Source organism: Salmo trutta, chromosome 13, assembly GCF_901001165.1.
Source record: "Salmo trutta chromosome 13, fSalTru1.1, whole genome shotgun sequence".
Lineage (NCBI taxonomy): Eukaryota > Metazoa > Chordata > Actinopteri > Salmoniformes > Salmonidae > Salmo > Salmo trutta.
Window position 1 is genome coordinate 72,147,850 of NC_042969.1, and position 23,459 is coordinate 72,171,308.

The window sequence follows — 23,459 nt, forward strand, 5'->3', positions numbered from 1 at the left end:
GCCATCTTGGAACTACACTTTACCTCCCTAATCTTACTACATTTTCACACACTGTACATAGATTTTTCTATTGTGTTATTGACTGTACGTTTGTTTATTCCATGCGTAACTCTGTGTTGTTGTTTTTGTCGCACTGCTTTGCTTTATCTTGGCCAGGCCGCAGATGTAAATGAGAACTTGTTCTCAACTGGCCTACCTGGTTAAATAAAGGTGAAATAAAAATAAATAAATAAATAAAAGTAAGTCCGCATTTCACAGTAAGGTCTACTACACCTGTTGTATTCGGCACATGTGACAAATGCAATTTGATTTGATTACACAGATGTAGAACAGCAAGCCACCTTTCCCAAGCCCTCATACTGACTCCCTCATCCTCTAAGAACCACTGGCCTTCACAGCAGGGCCCAGGAGGTTCGGCAACTGGTGACAACAGACACGCCAGGTTCTATTGTTGTTATTTTGGTAACTTTTGTTTTGCTTGACAGAAATAAACTAGCTGGACTGCACAGGTTGTGTGTGGGTCCTGGAGGAACCCACCCACCCAGTCAGTCAACCTTTTGCTATTATATTTACAGATAGTGTAGCGTTGTGTTTGTGTGTGTGTGTGTGTGTGTGTGCATGCACACGTGGCAGAAATAGGTAATCGATACAACAGCTTGTATCTTAAGTGCTATAGAACTTAATCCCTTTTATGTACAGATTAATAACGACAAGGTAATTGTGTAAGGGACGTGGTTGGGACCAGAGGCCTAGATAAGTGTCCACTTATTCCAGTGTTAACAAAGTGAGGGTGGAGTGGGTGGAAGTGGGCCAGACCAGGGTTACTGTTCTGTATCTGGGCAGATGGATAGAGTCCCAGGATACAAAGCCCCTGGCTGGAACCTCCCCATTAAAACCTGATTACTTCTTTGCCTGTCATACATATTTCCTATAGTAGCAGGTATCACTATTGCCTAAGGTATTTCTTCTTCGGTGAGCACTGTGGCACTTAATATGTATTGCGGTGGCAATGGTCTACCATGGAACTCAATCCCTCCATAGAATGATTTGTTTCTCCAGGGAGTCACTTTCTTCTTATCAGCAGACAGACTTATTACCCACAACAAAAGACAAGCTGAGCTGGAAATTCACCAGGAAGCAAGGTGTCTAATGGGGATATGGTTTTGTTTGAAAGTACCTTTAGACTCTTTATCTTGGGACTATATGACACAATCTCAACCAAATGCACTGTCATGCCAGCCAGAGACAAGAGTCAGTACAACCTGTCCAACTATTCACTCATCTGTTGAATGTACACACACACACACAAGGCCAGCAGAGCACACACAGCAGGTGTGTGTGAGAGAGAGACACACACACTGTGTGCTGTGGGTTATTATACTGTGTGTGGGGCAGGCCAGAACTTCTAATTGAAAGTGTATGAAAAGGCTGGGTGTCAGCATGTCTGGGCATGTCATGACTGGCTGTGTTTGGTTTTGACGTAACCTAATAATGACAGAACGAATGACTGACTGACTGACTACACAGAACCAGAGAGAGATTTCCAAAAACAGCTCAACTAAACGATCCCTTAACCACAAACAGACACATGACCACGCACACCATGAACACACACAAACCACTTATCTCATCCATGTCCCACCTGCACCCATTAAACCTCTAAAAGTCTAAGCCTTTACTATTATAGCCCATGGAAACGCATTGAATAACACATTCATAAATGGCAAAAAATAAATCATAAGGAGTAAGGTTTTGAAGTGTCTGTCGTATATCAGGAGATATATGAAAGCTCAGGAAATACTTTTGTTCTTTTGGATACATATTTAACCCCTTATTTTTGTTGGCACAAAACTACCTCCATAGTTCCATTAATTATTGTGTTACCTTCAGACGAGTCCTGTTACACTTGGGGGGGGTCTTAGAGCAAAATGGAGAACACCTTCGTGTTTGTCATGCCCTGATCTGTTTCACCTGTCTTTGTGATTGTCTCAACCCCGCTCCAGGTGTCTCCCATCTTCGCCATTAGCCCCTGTGTACTTAATACCTGTGTTTTCTGTCTGTCTGTTGCCAGTTCGTCTTGTTTGTCAAGCTTACCAGCGTTTGTCCTTTCAGCTCCATTTTTTCCCCCAGCCTCTCCTTTTCTCACCCTCCTGGTTTTGACCCTTGCCTGTCCCGTGTCTGTACCCGCCTGCCTGACCACTCTGCCTGACCCTGAGCCTGCCTACCGACCGGTACCCTTGCCCCATCTCTGGATTATTGACCCCTGCCTGCCTTGACCTGTCTCTTGCCTGCCTCTTGGACTATTAAACCATTGTTGATTCAACGTGTCTGCATCTGGGTCTTACCTTGATTCCTGATAGTGTTCGTAAGAGTCTCATATTTCCATACTGTGTAAGCCAAACCGTTCGGACGCTACAGACGTTTTGTTAGAAGACCAATTTTAGAGATGTCCCATGGTCTGACAAACACAGCTGTAGCTCGGCCACCTTCTCCCGCAGATGCGGAAGGCCAACATAGGTGGATGAGACGGATTGAGACGCAGCCCTTTTAAAAAATCGATATCGCTAGCTTAAACTGACAGATTTTTTTATGATGTTACTTAGATTGATGCACGGGTGGGTCAATCAATAGACTCTTAAGGATTTAATAACACCCAGGATAAGCCCCCTTCTATAAATCATCAAACAAACACACTCATCCAGACACCCAGAACATACACGTGAGCCAGGAGGTGAACACATTCATCGGCCAAGCTACTGGAAGCTACTGGAATACATATAGAAACTTATGGAGGTGTAGTGAGATACCCAATGGGCTGGACGATTCTCTTCTCATCTTGAAAAAACGTACACTAAAAACTTGGAAATCAATCCGTCAATCATTACCACAAGGGAAAAATCTAAGGATTTATTATTGAAATAGTATCGGTGACTGAGAAAAACAAATGGAATAAATTTAAGGCCAAGTGGCAAACAATAACGCAGGCACTAGGGATAGGGCTGTGAGAATGTGGGTCTGGGCAGAGGAGATGAAGTCATCGCTTGTGTGCGTCTGTAAATTGTTGTTCGTATGTATAAGTTTGTATCTGGAGTGAAATGAAATACTATAAACAAAGAAAAAGAAACTTAGTAAGGAACGCACATGAACACACACACAGACACGCACAAACACAGACGGAAGCATACTAAAACCTGTTAACATCAACAAACTAAACTAAACAACCGCCTCTTAAATCCCCACATTAAAAGAGGCCAGACTAAACAACATTGATCTTCACTGTGCAACTAAATCCCATATATTGTGTACTAACACAGTATTATCAGTTAATAATTTAGCGTACACAGAGCTTAAGCTCTATCAGCACTGCGGAAACAAGTCACTCTCTAGTAAGAAACTTGCAGCTAACAGGAAACAAGGAAACACCTGGTAAAATCAGCCATGTTGCTGTACAAAAGGCTTTCCTTCTGTAGATTGTTCTAAAGCTTTCCTATAGTACGTACCATGTGCTCCTTATGGACCCTGTTGTGTTGTAGCCTCTTCTCTAATGTCCCAGTGATATCCCTAGTGCTCCAAACCGCTGTCAAAAACACTGTGAGAACTCAACTCCTCTCTCCAGCGCAGTCTCTCACACTCCCTGTTTTTTTTATCTCCCTCCCTCAGTTCCTCCACTCCCTTCCCTCCCTCATTCTCTGTCTCTCTCTCTTTTATTTCCAAGCAGGCTCTGCCAGATAGCCAGACTGTCTGTCTTCCTGCTTCTGGCATGCCAAAGCGGTGCATCAGCAACTGGTGATGGTAAACTCAGTTGATCTCCCCTGACCTCTCTTCTCTCCCCCCTCAGAGGCATTGGGCCTAAGAGAACATCTCCATGCTGCCCTGGGCATACATACACAACAATGTCATAGGGAAGCCATACAGAGTAGCCCAACACAACGGCAACCCGCCAAACACAGGGGCCCAAGTAACCCCACAAAGCAGCTGCAGTAGAATAGGAGACTGCTAGAAACAGTAGTAGTAGAGAATCCAAACAGATAGGCAGTCTGTGCAGAATGCAGTGACCTCAAGTCTAACAGCCATAGAGACTACTTTATGGGGTTGATTCATATATCTCTTTCTCAGTCTCTGATGGCTCAGGAAGTCCTTCCTGCAGACAGGACTGTGAAGACGAGGAGAGACCCATAACTAATCAGTGCTTTGCCACCCAATCTCAGAAGACTGCCTCCACTTCCTCTGAACACTAGCATTTTTCCACAGGCCATCGTCCTGGATGCTCCAGATAAGACAAAGGCTGGCCATAAGACCAGATAACAGAGGATAGTGAGAAGGGAGGATGGAGGAGAGAGAGGGGGGAGGTGGGAGGGGGATATATCTTCCACAAGGGCACAGGAAACAGAGGATTTGTTGAGGTACTTTGTACTTTTTCTGCTGTAACCGACCTCCTTCCTGTCCTCCTTGGGGAGTGACCTGAGATTACACTAACTAACCCCTGGTTCTTCATACATGTGTTGATTCAGTCTGGTCCCATGCTGATACCAAATCATCCTTAACACATATTGACATCTCCCATTAGTTGAAGGTGTACACAAGAAAGTCCCAAGTCTTTAAGTAGCTATATACAAGTAAATGAGTAAATATTTATAAAAATTGTTGATTATTTGATAGGAACGAAAAGTGAAGCTATGCTAACTAAACACAACTCTTTTCCCCTGGTTATCACTGCCTCTTCACAAAACTGTCCAGTCATGCAAATGTGGTAGAGAGGCACGTCTGATCTGGGCTCTGCCCTGAGGGCCATTCCTCACCTCTTCCTGTGGAAACAGTGGCCCTCTCTCTAATATCTCCCAGGTTTACAATGGCTGAGGGCTGGGAGAAGAGCGTTCATTATTTGGGATCTTTTATAGCCTAGTCTGAGATCTGTTTGTGCTGTCTTCCTAACTCCTATGGTCATTGTTACCGCCAGGACTTGGCAAGACAGCACAAATAGATATCGGGAAAAGGCTAGCTCTTTTAGCCCATCGGATCCCAAATGTACCCAACAACAGAGACTGTCAGCCGACTGGTGACATTTTTTGTGTGATGAGGCATACATTCCTGCACTGTGAGTCATATAGTGAATGGAGAGGAGCCCTGGCTAAATGAATGGCCATTTTTGTCAGGACACTTTCATAGGGAGGGAAAAACTTTATGGAGTGAATTGACAATCCCATCCGATGAGCTGTGGTAGTATGGTCCACACAGATGCTAAAGTAGAGAATGGCTTGTAGTCTAACCTATTCATTTAAAACAGCTCACCAGATTTACAGGAAAAGTCTAAACATTCTTGTTCTGCAAGAATGTACATTTTATTTTTTATTTCACCAGAGGTGCTGCAGAGGTGCTGCCTATTTCACAAGATAGGCAGCACCAAGTCATTACACAATTACAAACAGACAACATGAAAAACTGCAAGTAATCTAGTAAAAACCATAGAATTCACAAGAGTATAACAAAATCATAAAACAGCTAATTAAAAACATTGACAGGTCAGGGAATCAGCCTCAAAATCCTTCATCAGTGATTTAAAAACACCAATCGGGACAAGTTCTTCCAGTTTAACAGTATTTTGTAAGGCGTTCCAAGCCGATGGCGCAGAGTACATAAAAGCCCTTTTACCAAATTCAGTTCGGACATTTGGAACAGTTAGCAGGATAAAGTCTTGCGAACGAAGAGTACTCACCGCATTTCTGAACAATAAAAATGGCAAAATAAAATGGTAGTAAACCCAAAATGGCTTTGTAAATAAAAGTATGCCAGTGAGCTTACAAATGCAGTGGTGCATTTGCATTCATGGACTCAACAGAACAATGTTGATAAAACAATGTTGTCAATCCATTGCAATCCATTACAATTTACATGCACCTGCTTTCTTGCTGTGAGTGGGGAATAATATTATTTTCAATTAGACGCAACGTTAGCCTACCTCAGTGATTTGACCAAACTATCTCCTGGTTTGACTCTACTATCTCCTGGTTTGACCCTACTATCTCCTGGTTTGACTCTACTATCTCCTGGTTTTACTCTACTATCTCCTGGTTTGACCCTACTATCTCCTGGTTTGACCCTACCATCTCCTTGTTTGGCCCTACTACAGTGCATTCGGAAAGTATGTAGACCCCTTCAATTCTAAAATTGATTTTAATGATGATAATGACAAAGCAAAAAAAATTACAAATAAAACTGAAACACATTATTTACGTAAGTATTCAGACCTTCTGCTATGAGATTCGAAATTGAGCTCAGGTGCATCCTGTTTCCATTGATCATCCTTGAGATGTTTCTACAACTTGATTGGAGTCCTCCTGTGGTAAATTAAATTAATTGGACATGATTTGGAAAGGCACACACTTGTCTATATAAGGTCCCACAGTTGACAGTGCATGCCAGAGCAAAAACCAAGCCATGAGGTCGAAGGAATTGTCTGTAGAGCTCGGAGACAGGATTGTGTCAAGGCACAGATCTGGGGAAGTGTACCAAAACATTTCTGCAGCATTGAAGGTCCCCAAGAACACAGTGGTCTCCATCATTCTTAAATGTAAGATGTTTGGAACCACCAAGACTTCCTAGAGCTGGCCGCCCGGCCAAACTGAGCAATATGGAGAGAAGGGCCTTGGTTGGGGAGGTGAACAAGAACCCGATGGTCACTCTAACAGAGCTCGAGAGTTCCTATGTGGAGATGGGAGAATCTTCCAGAAGGACAACCACCTCAGCAGCACTCCACCAATCAGGCCTTTATTGTAGAGTGACCAGACAGAAGCCACTCCCCAGTAAAAGGCACATGACAGCCCGTTTGGAGTTTGCAAAAGGCACCTAAAGGACTCTCAGACCATGAGAAACAAGATTCTCTGGTCTGATGAAACCAAGATAGAACTCTTTGGCCTGAATGCCAGGGCCTCAAACTGGGGTGAAGGTTCACCTTCCAACAAGACAACGACCCTAAGCACACAGCCAAGACAACGCAGGAGTGGCTTCGGGACAAGTCTCTGAATGTCCTTGAGTGGCCCGGACTTGAACCCAATCAAACATCTCTGGAGAGACCTGAAAATAGCTGTGCCAAAGGTGCTTCAACAAAGTACTGAGTAAAGGGTCTGAATACGTATGTAAATGTCATTATGGGGTATTGTGTGTAGATTGGTGAGGTAAAAAAACAATTTAATACATTGTAGAATAAGGCTGTAATGTATCAATATGTGGAAAAAGTCAAGGGATCTGAATACTTTTCGAACGCACTGTATCTCCGGTTTGACCCTACTATCTCCTGGTTTGACCCTACTACCTCCTGGTTTGATGCTACTATGTCCTGGTTTGACCCTATATCTCCTGATTTGACCCTATATCTCCTGGTTTGACCCTACTATCTCCTGGTTTGACCCTACTATCTCCTGGTTTGACCCTACTATCTCCTGGTTTGACCTTACTATCTCCTGGTTTGACCCTACTATCTCCTGGTTTGACACTATTATCTCCTGGTTTGACACTATTATCTCCTGGTTTGACACTGTTATATCCTGGTTTGACACTACTATCTCCTGGTTTGACACTACTATATCTTGGTTTGCCACTACTATCCCCTGGTTTGACACTGTTATCTCCTAGTTTGACACTATTATATCTTGGTTTGACACTACTATCTCCTGGTTTGACACTACTATATCTTAGTGTGACACTACTATCTCCTGCTTTGACCCTACTATCTCCTGGTTTGACCCTACTATCTCCTGGTTTGACCCTACTATCTCCTGGTTTGACCCTACTATCTCCTGGTTTGACACTGTTATCTCCTGGTTTGACACTGTTATCTCCTGGTTTGACACTACTATCTCCTGGTTTGACACTACTATATCTTAGTTTGACACTGTTATCTCCTGGTTTGACTCGACTATCTCCTGGTTTGACTCAACTATCTCCTGGTTTGACTCGACTATCTCCTGGTTTGACACTATTATCTCCTGGTTTGACTCAACTATCTCCGGGTTTGACACTATTATCTCCTGGTTTGACACTGTTATCTCCTGGTTTGACAGTTATCTCTTGGTTTAACACTATTATCTCCTGGTTTGACACTATTATCTCCTGGTTTGGCCCTACAATCTCCTGGTTTGACCCTACTATCTCCTGGTTTGACCCTACTATCTCCTGGTTTGACACTGTTATCTCCTGGTTTGACACTACTATCTCCTGGTTTGACACTACTATATCTTGGTTTGACACTGTTATCCCCTGGTTTGGCACTGTTATCTCCTGGTTTGACACTATTATCTCCTGGTTTGACACTACTATATCTTAGTTTGACACTGTTATCTCCTGGTTTGACTCAACTATCTCCTGGTTTGACTCAACTATCTCCTGGTTTGACTCGACTATCTCCTGGTTTGACACTATTATCTCCTGGTTTGACTCAACTATCTCCGGGTTTGACACTATTATCTCCTGGTTTGACACTGTTATCTCCTGGTTTGACACAGTTATCTCTTGGTTTAACTATTATCTCCTGGTTTGACACTATTATCTCCTGGTTTGACACTATTATCTCCTGGTTTGACACTATTATCTCCTGGTTTGACACTATTATCTCCTGGTTTGACACTGTTATCTCCTGGTTTGACACTACTATCTCCTGGTTTGACTCGACTATCTCCTGGTTTGACTCGACTATCTCCTGGTTTGACACTATTATCTCCTGGTTGATCTCCTGGTTTGACACTATTATCTCCTGGTTTGACACTACTATTTCCTGGTTTGACACTGTTATCTCTTTGTTTGACACTACTACCTCCTGGTTTGACACTGGTATCTCCTGGTTTGACACTGTTATCTCCTGGTTTGACACTGTTATCTCCTGATTTGACCCTACTATCTCCTGGTTTGACACTACTATCTCCTGGTTTGACACTACTATTTCCTGGTTTGACACTACTATATCTTGGTTTGACACTATTCTGACACTATTATATCCTGGTTTGACAAAACCTTCTCTGTCTCTCTTTCCCTGTAAGTCCAACTGTTGAATCCACTGCTATGGGCCTGAAGTTCAGCCACGTACGTCCCTGTGTTGTAGTCTGTGGCGGCAATCCTACACTGTCCAGTGTTACGTGTCTGTGTGAGTGAGAGTGCTCAGGTCCATGCGTGTGTGAGAGAGTGCCTACATCCATGCATGTGTGTGAGAGAGTGCTTACGTCCATGCATGTGAGTGTGTGTGTGTGTGTGGTATGTGGGGAGGCAGGACCATGTGTATAAATAGCGTGGCAGGCAGGGACAGAGGGGGGAGCAGCTGACTGTGCACATTCTGGGCTAGAGCCAGGCAGAGCCAGATTTGGTGAGTGTTCATCGTCAGCGAGAGAGAGGAGAATGTACTTTAGCTGGTGTGGGGCCCTGAAAACACTACAACCTATCCGCTAACTCTATACCACACTATGTCTTTAATTCTATCTCTTTCCTGGGGCTCACTCTTTCTTTTTGTGACACTTTTTAAATGTATTTATTTCGCTAGCCTTAATCTTAAACGTAATCTTAGCCTTTCTGTAGGATTCTGCAGAATCTCTCATATTGCAGCCAGCGGGACACCTGTCGACAACTTCCGGTGAAATTGGAGGGCGCGCAATTCAAATAAATAATAATACAAATGATGGATATTAAACATTTAGGTAAATACAAATGTCTTATATCAGTTTAAAGCTTATGGTCTTGTTCATCTAACTGCATTGTCTGATTTACAATAGGCTTTACAGTGAAAGAAGCATGCCATGCGATTGTTTGAAGACGGCGCCCCACATCAACATACTTTTCCACCGGCACAGGCTTCATAAAATCACAAATAGCGATTAAATATTAATTTACTTTTTGAAAATCTTCCTCTGATTTGCAATCCAAAGGGTGAAAAAAATACGAAATTCCCAACGTCATCACATTAAATGTTTTGTTGAAATGACGTGGAAATAACGCTGATTCAACTACTTTTTGCCCAGTGGGCTGTATTTGCAAAGAGGGCTTGGTAGAGAGGAGCAGGTTAAACTGGTCTGTGATAGACACAGATTAGTGACAACACGTGGGGCCAGGACACGTATATAACAAAACAGAATCCTCCTATTCTGTTTTTGACAGTTGCCAACTCCTGAATAGCATCATCTGCATAAACCTGCTGGGTGTGCATTATACATGCATACATGTTCTGCCATTTTGGTACAAAGTAAAAACACAACACACCTAAACATAAGCCTGGGTATAGTGAGGGGGGTATGGCTGGAGGCCAGGGACAGTAGCAGGAACATGGATTGGATCACATGAAGAGTTGACTACAGACCAATAGGGTTTGGGGGTGGGTCGTTTTCAGAACCCAAAGTGTACAACGACAGTCCTAAATGCAGGTCCTGGAGAGAAGAAATTGACGGTAAAAAGTGATCGCTCATTTTCCATTGGCAGAACAAATAGTCTCTATAAAAACACCAGATGAAATGTTTTTGTGTCTGTACTAGTCCTGACAAAATAGTGGCAGAAACTCTCCCGTGAAGCTGCTACTGCCAACTGGAAGGGTGGAGACAGAGCAGAACTACAAAAGCCTGCATTCAGCTTCCAGCAAAGGCCTTAATTGCTATGAAATATGCCCTATCATAAGCATGTTACCGTCCAAAAGAAACAAAGACCCAAATCCAATCTGACACAGATAAAGGGAGATGGTACTAATAGTTCACTGAGGATGCTTACATTGCATTGGAGGAGTTAACCATGTTCTGTATCGTAAGAGTTAGCGATGTTCTGCATTGGAGGAGTTAACCATGTTCTGTATCGTAAGAGTTAACAATGTTCTGCATTGGAGGAGTTAACCATGTTCTGTATCGTAAGAGTTAACCATGTTCTGCATTGGAGGAGTTAACCATGTTCTTTATTGGAGTTAACCATGTTCTTCAACAATGTTTAAATTTAAAAGGCTCACAAGCTGCTCCTATTGTGGAGATTTTCATTGGATATTGATGGGAAACCACACCTGTCCTGAAATTATAGTAAGCAATGTGCAGGAACGTCTTCTCTTGAATAACAAACTGTTATGCCATGTTTATTTCATTTGATTTATTTAACCTTTATTTAACTAGGCAAGTCATTTAAGAACAAATTCTTATTTACAATGACGGCCTTGTTCAGGGGCAGTACGACGGGATTCGAGCTAGCAACCATTTGGTTACTGGTCCAACGCTCTAACCACTAGGCTACCTGCCACCCAAAAATGATGTCCCCATCAGCTTAGGGCAAAATGGACCTGGTCCAGAGTACATGGAATCTGAGGAGTCCAACATGATTGCCCTCTCTAAGTCGGATGCAAACTAACCAAACTAACCTGGGTACTTGAACCTTTCAGAGGGGATTGAACAGGGATCTCATTACATAGTTGCTCAGTTGCTGTCTCTTTCTTCACAAACCCACAGACACACACAAACACACAGTCACACACACGCACACACACACACACACACACACACACACACACACACACACACACACACACACACACACACACACACACACACACACACACACACACACACACACACACACAATCCACATGCTTACAGTATGGCCAACTGAAATGCTTCTAGACCTATAAATATCAAATTCAGTGTCAAGTCAAGTAATAAATTGGCCTCTTAAAAACCAAAATTGAAAATGGCCTTTATTCAAGTAAATAAATGATGACGTATTACCGTTCCCCTTTGTTCTTGTGGTCTGGAGAAGACATTTTGTAATCAATGCAGGAGAGTGGCTCCACACATTCACGACCATCCCTTCACCCCACCAACCCTCCTCACTCTCCCCTAAGCCGGGCAAGACCCAGTGATGTACTGGGCCGTATGCACTACCCTCTATAGCGCCTTTCAAAGCACTTCTGTCACGCCCTGACCTGAGAGAGATGGTTTATTTCTCTATTTTGTTAGGTCAGGGTGTGGGGTGGGCATTCTATGTTTTGTATTTCTTTGTTTTGGGCCGAGTATGGTTCCTAATCAGAGGCAGCTGTCTATCGTTGTCTCTGATTAGGAATCATACTTAGGCAGCCTTTTCCCACCTGTGTTTGTGGGTAGTAGTTTTCTGTTTAGTTTTCTGTACCTGACTGAACAGTTGGCTTGTTTTTGTTATTTTTGTTCGAGTGTTTCATAGTGAAATAAAATCATGAACACTTACCATGCTGCGCTTTGGTCCCCTCTCTACGACTGCCATTACAACTTCATGGTTACTGACGTGAGTGCTATGGGGCAGTAGTCATTTAGGCAGGTTATCTTCACATTCTTGGGCACAGGGACTATGGTGGTCTGTTTGAAACATGTAGGTATTACAGACTCGGTCAGGGAGAGGTTGAAAATGTCAGTGAAGACACTTGTCAGTTGGTCCATGCATGCTCTGAGTATACGTCCTAGTAATCCGTCTGGCCCCGGGGCCTTGTGAATGTTGACCTGTTTAAAGGTCTTGCTCACATTGGCTACGGAGAGTGTGATCACACAGTCATCCGGAACAGCTGGTGCTCTCATGCATGCTTGAGTGTTGCTTGCCTTGAAGCAAGCATAAAAGGCATTTAGCCCGTCTGGTAGGCTTGCGTCACTGGGCAGCTTGCGGATGATTTTCCATTGTAGTCCGTAATAGTTTGCAAGCCCTGCCACATCTGATGAGCGTCAGAGCCTGTGTAGTACGATTCAATCTTTGTCCTGTATTGACACTTTGCCTGTTTGTTGGTTCGTCTGAGGGCATAGCAAGATTTCTTATAAGCGTCCGGATTAGTGTCCCGCTTCTTGAAAGCAGCAGCTCTAGCCTTTAGCTCGGTCTAGATGTTGCCTGTAATCCATGGCTTTTGGTTGGGATATGTACATACGGTAACTGTAGGGATGATGTCGTCGATGCACTTATTGATGAAGCCGGTGACGGAGGTGGTATACTCCTCAATGCCATTGGATGAGTCCCGGAACATATTCCAGTCTGTGCTAGCAAAACAGTCCTGTAGCGTAGCATCCGCATCATCTGACCACATCCGTATTGAGCGAGTCACTGGTACTTCATGCTTTAGTTTTAGCTTGTAAGCAGCAATCAAGAGGATATAATTATGGTCAGATTTGCCAAATGGAGGGCGAGGGAGAGTTTTGTACGTGTCTTTGTATGTGGAGTAAAGGTGGTCTAGAGTTGTTTTCATCTGGTTATACATGTGACATGCTGGTAGAAATGAGGTAAAACTAATTTAAGTTTGCCTGCATTAAAATCCCCAGCCACTAGGAGCGCCACTTCTGGATGAGCATTTTCTTATTTGCTTATGGCCTTATACAGCTCGTTGAGTGTGGTCTTAGTGCCAGCATCAGTTTGTGGTGGTAAATAAACAGCTATGAAAAATATAGATGAAAACTCTCTTGGTAGGTAGTGTGGTCCACAGCTTATCATGAGGTACTCTACCTCAGGTGAGCAATACCTCAAGACTTCATTAATTGTGGACACGAGTCTGAATTGAGTCACAAACTTGATGACTTGAGACTAGACTGTAGGATTTCCTACGGCCTAGAATCGAGGCCTTTCCCAGTCATGAAGGACGAAGCCACAGATAGAACAATGAGACAGATATTTCACCGGATGTATCAATGTGAAGCATCCGCTTAGTGTTTCCACTCACTACCAAATATGGTAGAGAGAGTAAGCCCACTTGCTGGCAGTGGGAGAAGATGGAACAAGATGGATTTTACACGCACACAGAGGCTTTCCATAAACAAAATATGCATATGTATGCAAGAACGCGCCAATAGAATCTCTCTAGCTCGTGCTTGGCTCTGCCCACTTCCTTGCTTGTTCTGCCCACTATGACTAATTTGTTCCCATTGGAAACGACAGGCTGTGGTCTATCTTGGTTAAGTTATAAAAATCGTTGACAAAGCTAGGCCCCTCTTAATTCTCATTGGCGAACACTGAACTCAAGTTATGGGTTATATGTCAGACTCTCCTATACCACTTTGCCCAACATGTTATACCCCAGAGGTTGTAAGTAAACCCTTTTTAAGGTGATTTAACTTGTAACGTTATTATAGGATTGTGAAACCCATAGCCGAATGGCTTCAGACTAAGCATTTCTCACTGGAATTTGCTGCTTACTGTAACGTCTGCTTCCAACTCACACCCTCTAACACGTAGATCCCCTGAACGCAGCTCACTTTCCAGCCCACTTTCCAGCTCACACTCTCAAACACGTCGATCCCCTGAATGCAGCTCCCTTTCCAGCTCACTCTCAAACACGTCGATCCCCTGAATGCAGCTCACTTTCCAGCTCACACTCTCAAACACCTAGATCCCCTGAATGCAGCTCACTCTCCACATCCCAATCACCTGAATTCTGATCACCTGTTCACACACTTGTATGTCATTATCACACACTATTTAGTTCAGTTCTTTGCACCCCATCATTGTGAGGTATTGTTTGTTTTGTTACACACGGCTTTCAGAGCGCTGTTTTTCCCGTGATTGGCTCCTCCTGTGTATGATCATTTTTTGCATACCTCACTAACAACGCCTTTTGCCTATTCCCTGCCTGTACTTTAGCCTATCAGATTTCCTGTTATCTACTTATTGCCTGATCTCCCGGACTACATTACTAGCCTTTTCCCTGCCTGTACTGTTGCCTTTTTGGACCCCCTGTGTATGACCTTCTGCCTGCCCCTGGACCCAGCTACCTGCCTCCTCCTGTGGTCCTTTACAAATAAACACCTGCTGCGCCCTGCGCTTGAAACCAAACATTGAACATAGCTTAGATTAGGGTATTTAATTCCTTTCAGACTCTCGAGGAGAGAGAGCAGGTATAAAATAATGACAGACAAACTAGATCACCAATTCAACACACAACTTGTAGCAGTTATCTCGCTAGTTAACTATAGCTAACTAAGCATTCATTTCGTTGTTGCCTTTCCACCTGCACTGTAGAGCCTTCAATAGCTAAATAATGGTAGGCCTAATGCTCTCAAGAAAGTGTGTTAGTTTAGGGAGGAGATAATTGCTTTTCTCTGCGATTGCCGCAACAACAAACCCAACACATACTAGTGAAAATGCTTGATGAGGAGTTTGCAGCTAAGGTTTTTTTTTGAGTGACATTTTAAAATCCTTTGAATGGACTTAATTTTGGACTACAGGGAGGGGTAAAACAGTTATTGGCATGCTTGAAAAGTGTATTGCTTTTTAAAATAAATGTGTTATTTTCTCCTCTGATATGAGCCCACAAACAAAATCATCAATTTCCCTACAGTGTATATCCAGTCATCATCAGTACAGATGACTCCAGTGATGTCAGAGTTTTTAGTTCAACTGAAAGATAACTTTGAAACAAGACTTTATGAGTTTAGTCTCCCCACAAAGGTGACGCAGTTTTTTTAGGGACTCATTACATACTGATGCGGAGCGGAGACTTCTCTGCAATAGCTAAACAAGTGCCGACTTCACAGGATGTGGGTCCCCTCTCCCTAAAGTTCGTAGACATGCAAGCGTCTTATCTGAGGCAGGCGCATCAGTCTATGGGCTGTGCAAAGTTTTGGACTGAGCATATTATTGCAGAAAAATTCCCAAACATACAGGATTAAATTTTAAAAATTCTCTAAAATACAACAATATATAAACAATTCAACTAATGAACAATACGTGTGTAGATTGTGTGTGATAGAGTGCACATGTTTAACTATACTTGTGGGGACCAAAAGTCCCCATACAATAGTAAACTAACAGATATTTGACCAATTGGGGACATTTTGAGTTTTAGGTATGATACAACGGTTTCAGTGTATGTATAATACTCCAATAATGCTTGCAAACTACTTTGCTTTTCGCTTGGGTCTGTTTAATGTTGTTACAGTTAGCCTACTAGTCTTCATAGCCAGCTAGCCTATTGTAGGCAACCTAGCCAGCTAGTGTTATGCTAACACATGCATTACAAAGTGTTTGCCGTTTTAATGGCAAAACATTGCTGATTGGTGTTTATTTATCAATGGGAGTTTTGCAAATCTATCTGATATTATTTGGTTGTTCATACAATGCATTTAGCAAGTGTTTATTTTGACTATGTAATATAGACCTAATATATAATATAATATGTGTGTCAAAGGATTTGATTGGTCAGCATATTTTTCATAGGGAACACTTCTGGTCAGGTATAATATATATTTTATTAATTTACTTTTATGGATAACTGACATGCATTGAAAAAATCTACACAAAATGTGAATATGCTAATGTTATGCAAATGCATTCTGAGCCTCATTAAATATGCACACTGCAGTACCAAAACCCAGGTACAGGGGCGCTCTCTGGATACACACTCACATACACCGTGACTGAAAAAAACACCTTCTGGGGACTGAACCCAAATAATGAGATATTCACACTAGACATATTAGCATGCAATTTTCTATCAGTTACAATGGTCTACCTTGTGGGGAACATGATTTTGTCTCCAGTTTGTCAAGACGTCCACACATGGAAGGTGTGCAAACAATGTCCCCATAGGGTCAGCAAAACAAGAACACACACACACACGCACACACACACACACACACACACACAGTGTGAACAAATAGTACCTGTATGAGTTCAGGTCTGAGGTTGATGGTGCAGAGCCAGTCTCCCAGTCGAGGGTAGCTGGCCAGGGCCTGGGTCCTCTGTCTCTCAGGCACTCTCTGCTTACACTGCAGCTGCTTACAGATGTACTTAGTCAGTTTCACCTGGAGGGGGTGACAACACAATTACAAGAGCGTTAAGACGCCGCTTGGTCTGAACAAAAATATTTTTGGGGAAAATTTCATTAAGAAAGTTCCGAAAATAACTGAAACACAGACGATGCTAAGCAAAAGCATTATCTGATTGTTGTTATAACTAAGTAGAACAAAATGAGTGGCTAATGAAACTTGCAGCACAACAAACAGTTGATCCTTTGCAAGCACAGTGTGTGGGAGTTTCATTTCATTTCAACAAAGGAGACAAACTGACGACAAACTGACGACAAACTGACAACTGCGGGTGTGAAACCCACTGATGTTTGAGAACAAACTGCATGGTGTTTCTTTCTTGTTATTTTCAGCATGAGGTCTGGTGTTCTATGCAAAATACCGGTGAGAAGCGAGACTAGAGCTCAGGCTGAGGAAATCCCCCTGTCGACTAAGAGTTAGAGTGGGCCGAAGTGAGAGAGAGAGAGAGAGAGAGAGAGAGAGAGAGAGAGAGAGAGAAAGAGAGGACAGAGAAATATATATACTGAGTGCACAACATATTAAGAACACCTGCTCTTTCCGTGACAGTCTGACCAGATGAATCCAGGTGAAAGCTATGATCCTTTATTGATATCACTTGTTAAATCCACTTCAATCAGTGTAGATGAAGGGGAGGAGACAGGTTAAAGAAAGATTTTTAAGCCTTCATACAATTGAGACATGGATTGTGTATGTGTGCCATTCAGAGGGGGAATGGGCAAGGCAAAATATTTAAGTACCTTTGAACGGGGTATGGTAGTAGGTGCCAGGCGTAGGGCTGTTACCGTGACCATATTACCACCACACCGGCAGTCACAAGTCATGATGGCAGTCAAATTCCACGTGACCGTTTAGTCACGGTAAAATCTAAACAAACACTTAATGAGAGCCCATGAGCTCATGTTGAGCAACATTTCTATAAGCTATGCAATTGTGTGAGAAAACAGAGTGATGGCCTCTATTAAAAAGAGGAGTATCCCATCAGTATCCCACTATATTTATTTATCAACTCTCCTAATATTAAGCACATTGCTTCACTTTAAAACAGGGGTATAGCCTACCTGGCTGGCATGAAAAGGAACCACGGGAAAAGCGTCCTCCATTCGCTATTTAAGTGCATAGATTACATATTTTTTTCCTCCTGACTAAATCAAAACTAATTTCACACATATATTATTTAGTATATGTAAAGACAAGATTACATCAAGAATAGTTGTTATTAGCCTACCACTTGTGAATGACATATTATCACTTGTCATGATGCCCAGCTTGTGTGCAGTAAGGCAAGAAATGCATGCCTTTTTTCCCCGACTTTTTCAAATCATATCATGTAGCCTAGCCCACAGGCCTATATGTTTTGATAATGTTTGTATCTCAACTAAAGTGGCCAAATAACTTAAAAGTAAGCACATTAATTAGCTTTACAATGGGTTTAAAACCTAACTGGCATACATACGCAGCATGTGAGTTTCAAGTTTGGGGAAGATCATTTTCACCATAAAAATGCACCCTTTTAATAAAAGCATTACTTGCATAATCGCATTTGCGGTCACTTTTGAGAATGGTGTTTTCCCGCTAATGGAACATTCGCGCTTATAGCATACTGCCATGTGCACATTGCTGCGCTTATAATATTAAGAAATAGCCTAATAGTTTATCAACATTTTAAGCTAAACGTTCTGATCTGTTGTGTCAGCCTCATTGCTTAAAAAAGTTGTTTTGATGCTAGTTGTAGTCATTTGGGATCTTTCCTAAACCACAACTGTCCCAGACCATGTTTGGAATATTTCTTTCTCTCACAGAATAGGTAATCTTTTGTACTATGGGGGATAGTAGATTGACATAGGCTAGTGCTTTTGCTGTTCGTTAAGCCTACTCATCTTGTTGACTGACGAAAAGTAAATGGGGACAGTTCTTCCAATATCTTCAATATTCACTTCCAAATTGGATAAGGACTCGCACAGTTGCATCCCCGATGTGTCTGTCTTCAATTGTAGTTTGTGAGAAAGACCCAATCACGTGACGGAGAGCCATTTGAGTGAGATGTGCTTTGGAGCATGCAGCCTGGAGAAGGGAATTATAATTATTATATTCACTGGCCGCAAAAGGCCTGGATTTTTTTAGGGGGCATTACGGCCACACAAAGGGGATGCCGCTGGGAAATTTGAGGCATTATCAAGTGCTTGTCAAATTGAGAATGAGAGACTGATGAAGTGTGTGCAGCCGGCACAAAAAAACAAAGCAGAGCTCATGCCTTTCATGCAACTTTTTTCAAATTATCATTAGTCGCACACTTAGAATATATTAAAAATCAAAACATATAGCCCAATGTTTGTATCACAACTAAAGTTACATAAATAACTCTAAATTAAGTATTTAGGAGTACCTGTTTCTTTGTTAACTGCTCAACACGGAATAGAAACGTGTGCACTCCCTCAAATCATTTGGAGAAAATATCCTTTCTATTTCATTCAGCTATGTTCAATTGTATTCTTCAAACTATAAAATAATATAATAAAATGCCACAGAATTGTCTGCTAAATGAACTAGTGTAAATGTGTTGATGTTAATTAACAGTCAATTACCAGTTATTTGCTTGACAATCAACGACTGACGAAATTTCATGACCGCCACAGCCCTAGCCAGGCGCATCAGGTTTGTGTCAAGAACTGCAACGCCGCTGGGTTTTTCACGGGGGGGGGTGCAACTCAATATTAGGAAGGTGTTCTTAATGTTTTGTACACTCAGGCCTAAAAAATTATAACTTTGTCTCAGAAGCACCTCAGCGTTATAAGCTCTCAAGAACATGAATGTAGAATGTTGATGAAGGAGAGGAAACAAGGACAAAATTTCTCTGTAGAATATTGGTATGCACTCCTACCTCCTGAACAGAGAAGGTGGAGATGGAGGGGCCAGTTTCAGTTTATCCTTGACTGACTGGGTATTTAACAGTTCTCCCCTCAGAACAGCAAAAAGCAAATAGTCCTCATTACATACAAACTCAGAGGAACACCGAGCAGCCTTTCTCATGGGGGCGTCGACTTGTGCCACTGCCATGACAACCGAGCACCATGGAAACCCTGCAGCCACAGACAGTGGAACCCGTTTATGTAAAAAATGTGATTATGGGAGATGCTGGGCTGGGGTCACAGAGAGGACTAGAGAGATCAGTTAGAGCAGGGATGGGTAACTTTGATGGGGTTAGGGGCCACAGAAAATCAGAATTTATCATGAGGGATGCAGTGGGGGGATTAATCCGAGGGCCTTCAAAAGGGGGGGCCAGTTGCCCATCCTTGAGTTAGATTATAGTAGAGTCAAATTGTCCACCTTACCTTCGGACACCAGATCCCAGAAAGCAAGCTTTTACCTGGCAACCAGTGGACTGAACTGGACTCACATATACCTCTTATCCTTCTGTCCAGCCACAAGCATTACTTCTAGTCTTATCCCTCTGTCCAGCCACAAGCATTACTTCCAGTCTTATCACTCTGTCCAGCCACAAGCATTACTTCCAGTCTTATCCCTCTGTCCAGCCACAAGCATTACTTCTAGTCTTATCCTTCTGTCCAGCCACAAGCATTACTTCTAGTCTTATCCCTCTGTCCAGCCACAAGCATTACTTCCAGTCTTATCCCTCTGTCCAGCCACAAGCATTACTTCTAGTCTTATCCTTCTGTCCAGCCACAAGCATTACTTCCAGTCTTATCCCTCTGTCCAGCCACAAGCATTACTTCTAGTCTTATCCTTCTGTCCAGCCACAAGCATTACTTCCAGTCTTATTCCTCTGTCCAGCTACAAGCATTACTTATAGTCTTATCCCTCTGTCCAGCCACAAGCATTACTTCCAGTCTTATCCCTCTGTCCAGCCACAAGCATTACTTATAGTCTTATCCTTCTGTCCAGCCACAAGCATTACTTATAGTCTTATCCTTCTGTCCAGCCACAAGCATTACTTATAGTCTTATCCTTCTGTCCAGCCACAAGCATTACTTATAGTCTTATCCTTCTGTCCAGCCACAAGCATTACTTATAGTCTTATCCCTCTGTCCAGCCACAAGCATTACTTCCATAACTTTTTTCCAGCTGAAAGTAATACGTCTGCAGAATTTAAGTCAGTGTTTTAAGTATTTTGTTTTTTCAAAGCTGGATTTGAGCTTATTTCAACCAAAAAGCTGGGGCTGAAGGTGAGTGAGTTAAGAGGGTGGGCAACTGTAAATAGGTTTTAGTTCATGTTTAGGCTCCCATCGTTAGTCACTGATGGTCCTGGTAGGGTTTAGGGAGCCTGGCCTAGTGGAACAGCATTAATGTTTCATCAGCACGAGACCAGTCTGAGGGAGACTGTCTCTGAATGCGCTCCTGTCTCTCCCTATCAGAGAATGGCCATGGCTGATTTGATGTACTTCACTGAGCGACTAGAGGAAACCAGGCGGTGTTGGTTTGCACCAGACAACGCCTGGCCTCGTTCCGCTGTGGCGCTTGTCGTTATTCACTATCTTTCTCTCCATCTCCCAGCTCTGTTACATGGCAGGCACATGCAGCGAGGGGTAGGGCAAGCTGAGTGGGGACCATTGGGCAGACAGGCAGCACGTATCTGTGCCCACATGTTTTACCACAGTGTGTGTAACTAAATTGTGTGTATTGTGTGTGACAATGACCCAAGGAAAGGGCCTTTTCACAGAAAGAATAAAGGAGGTGGCCTTGGCTGCCAGTACTCAACCTTTGAATGTTAGTCTCTAAGTACCAGACAACGCCTGTGTGGGGGAGGGACGATACTCGTTCTCAAGATATCATTCTCAACCACTACCACAGTTCATTCCTTGAAGCTGCGCTTGTATATTGCGGTTATGAAAAATACCACAGTACGCAAACGGTAAGCATCACTTCTCCATATAAGTTTCCATCTATGGAAAAAACATTTGTGTATCTTAGTTAAGGCAAAGGAAACAGTGATAGATGTGACAAAGAGAGCGGGCAAAAAGGTCAAGAAAGGAAGGAGAAATCGAACAAGACAAAGAGAAAGAGAGGTGGGGAGGGGAACGAGAGACAGATCGTTTGCAAAACCACATGGGAGTTTCCTGACACTACACGACCCATCATTTTTTTGTTCTGTTTCTTCCACTGACTGCACCGTAGCTGCTGCTTAAAATAATCGTCAAAATGATCAAACTAGTACTACTATGATCTTCCCAATAAAGTGTGACAAGAGCCTCAAAAGTTAAAATCTCTGCAAAATGATAGTCATTTAATGACTGAGTGTTTATTTAATGACAGGTTTCCCAGAAACAGACAATGTGGGCAGATAATATGGGCCATGTCCATCCCTGGGTTGCCAGATCTGATTACAGAGTAGAAGCTAACCACCGTGGCATTATTAGTTAGTGTATGGCAATCAGATGACGGCTGTTAGTTGGTTGTGGTCAGTCTGTAGATTTAACTTTAGACTGAAGGAGTCACAGGGCCCTGTAATAAGGTGCCAGTAGCACTAGAGCTGTGGCGGTCATGACATTTCGTCAGCCGGTGATTGTCATGCAAATAACTGCCAGCCTCAAGGTAATTGATCGTTAATTAACATAAACACTTTAGCATCTCCTTGCTTTCACGCATAGCCTACAGACGTTTGGAACATCTACATTTTAAAAAGTAAAATTAAGAGTAATAAATCCATTTAATTTAGCCTACACCATCACAAAAAAATCCATTATTTATTTTAGGCAGGTCTAAAGAAACATGATAAGAAGAAAATGTAGTCTATTTCAGAAGAACAGAATAGCAGACTGTAAATTGTCTTCATGTTAGGCCCTGATCTGACTATGCCATACGTCTGTGGGCTACACTCGTTATTTTAGCAGACAAGATTTGCTTATAATTCCTGTGGCATTATTTATATTATTTTGTAGTAAGAAGAATACAATTGAACAAAGCTGAATAAAATAGAAAGGACATTTTCTCCAAAAGATTCCCAAGGGAGTGCGCACATGCGGCTATTCTGTGTTGAGCGGTTAACAAAGAAACAGGTCCTCCTAATTGGAAACAAAACTATAAATGCAACATGCAAACATGCTCATTGGGTGACATGTCTGATAACTATGCAGGCCATAGACGAACTGACCATTTAGGGGCTCCCGAGTGGCGCAGCGGTCTAAGGCACTGCATCTCCGTGCTAGAAATGGCACCCTGGTTCGATTCCAGGCCCCTGGTTTGATTCCAGGCTGTATCACAACCGGCCGTGATTGGGAGTCCCATGAGAGAGAGTTTCATCATAGCCCTTGATGTTTTTTGCAACTGCACTTGAAGAAACTTTCAAAGTTCTTGACATTTTCCGGATTGACTAACCTTCAAGTCTTAAAGTAATGATGGACTGTCGTTTCTCTTTGCTTATTTGAGCTGTTCTTGACATTATATGGACTTTTACCAAATAGGGCTATCTTCTGTATACCACCCCTATCTTGTCACAACACAACTGATTGGCTCTGTCACGTTCTGACCAGTAAAGGGGTTATTTTGTTATTGTAGTTTGGTCAGGACGTGGCAGGGGGTGTTTGTTTTATGTGGTTCGGGGTTTGTTGGGATATGTGTTTATGTAGAGGGGTGTTTGTTTAGAGTGTTCCGGGGTTTTGGTTTATGTTCTGTTAGTATATTTCTATGTTCTAGTCTTTCTATTTCTATGTTTAGTTGATGGGGTTGACCTTCAAT

The 23,459-nt window shown here is 42.6% G+C and overlaps 1 protein-coding gene across 3 annotated transcripts in view; it reads right to left on the reverse strand.

Moving 5' to 3' along the window:
* The window catches only part of LOC115206479 (kinase suppressor of Ras 1), a 58,922-nt gene that overhangs the window by 25,733 nt on the left and 9,730 nt on the right, over positions 1 to 23,459 (reverse strand). For 2 of the 3 annotated variants that reach the window (XM_029773519.1, XM_029773518.1), the window contains exon 2: positions 16,605 to 16,745. In XM_029773519.1, coding sequence (XP_029629379.1) covers positions 16,605 to 16,745 — 141 coding nt within the window. Of the gene's footprint in view, positions 1 to 3,500; positions 3,648 to 16,604; positions 16,746 to 23,459 lie in introns of those variants that run through there. The other variant, XM_029773520.1, reaches the window with a different exon arrangement.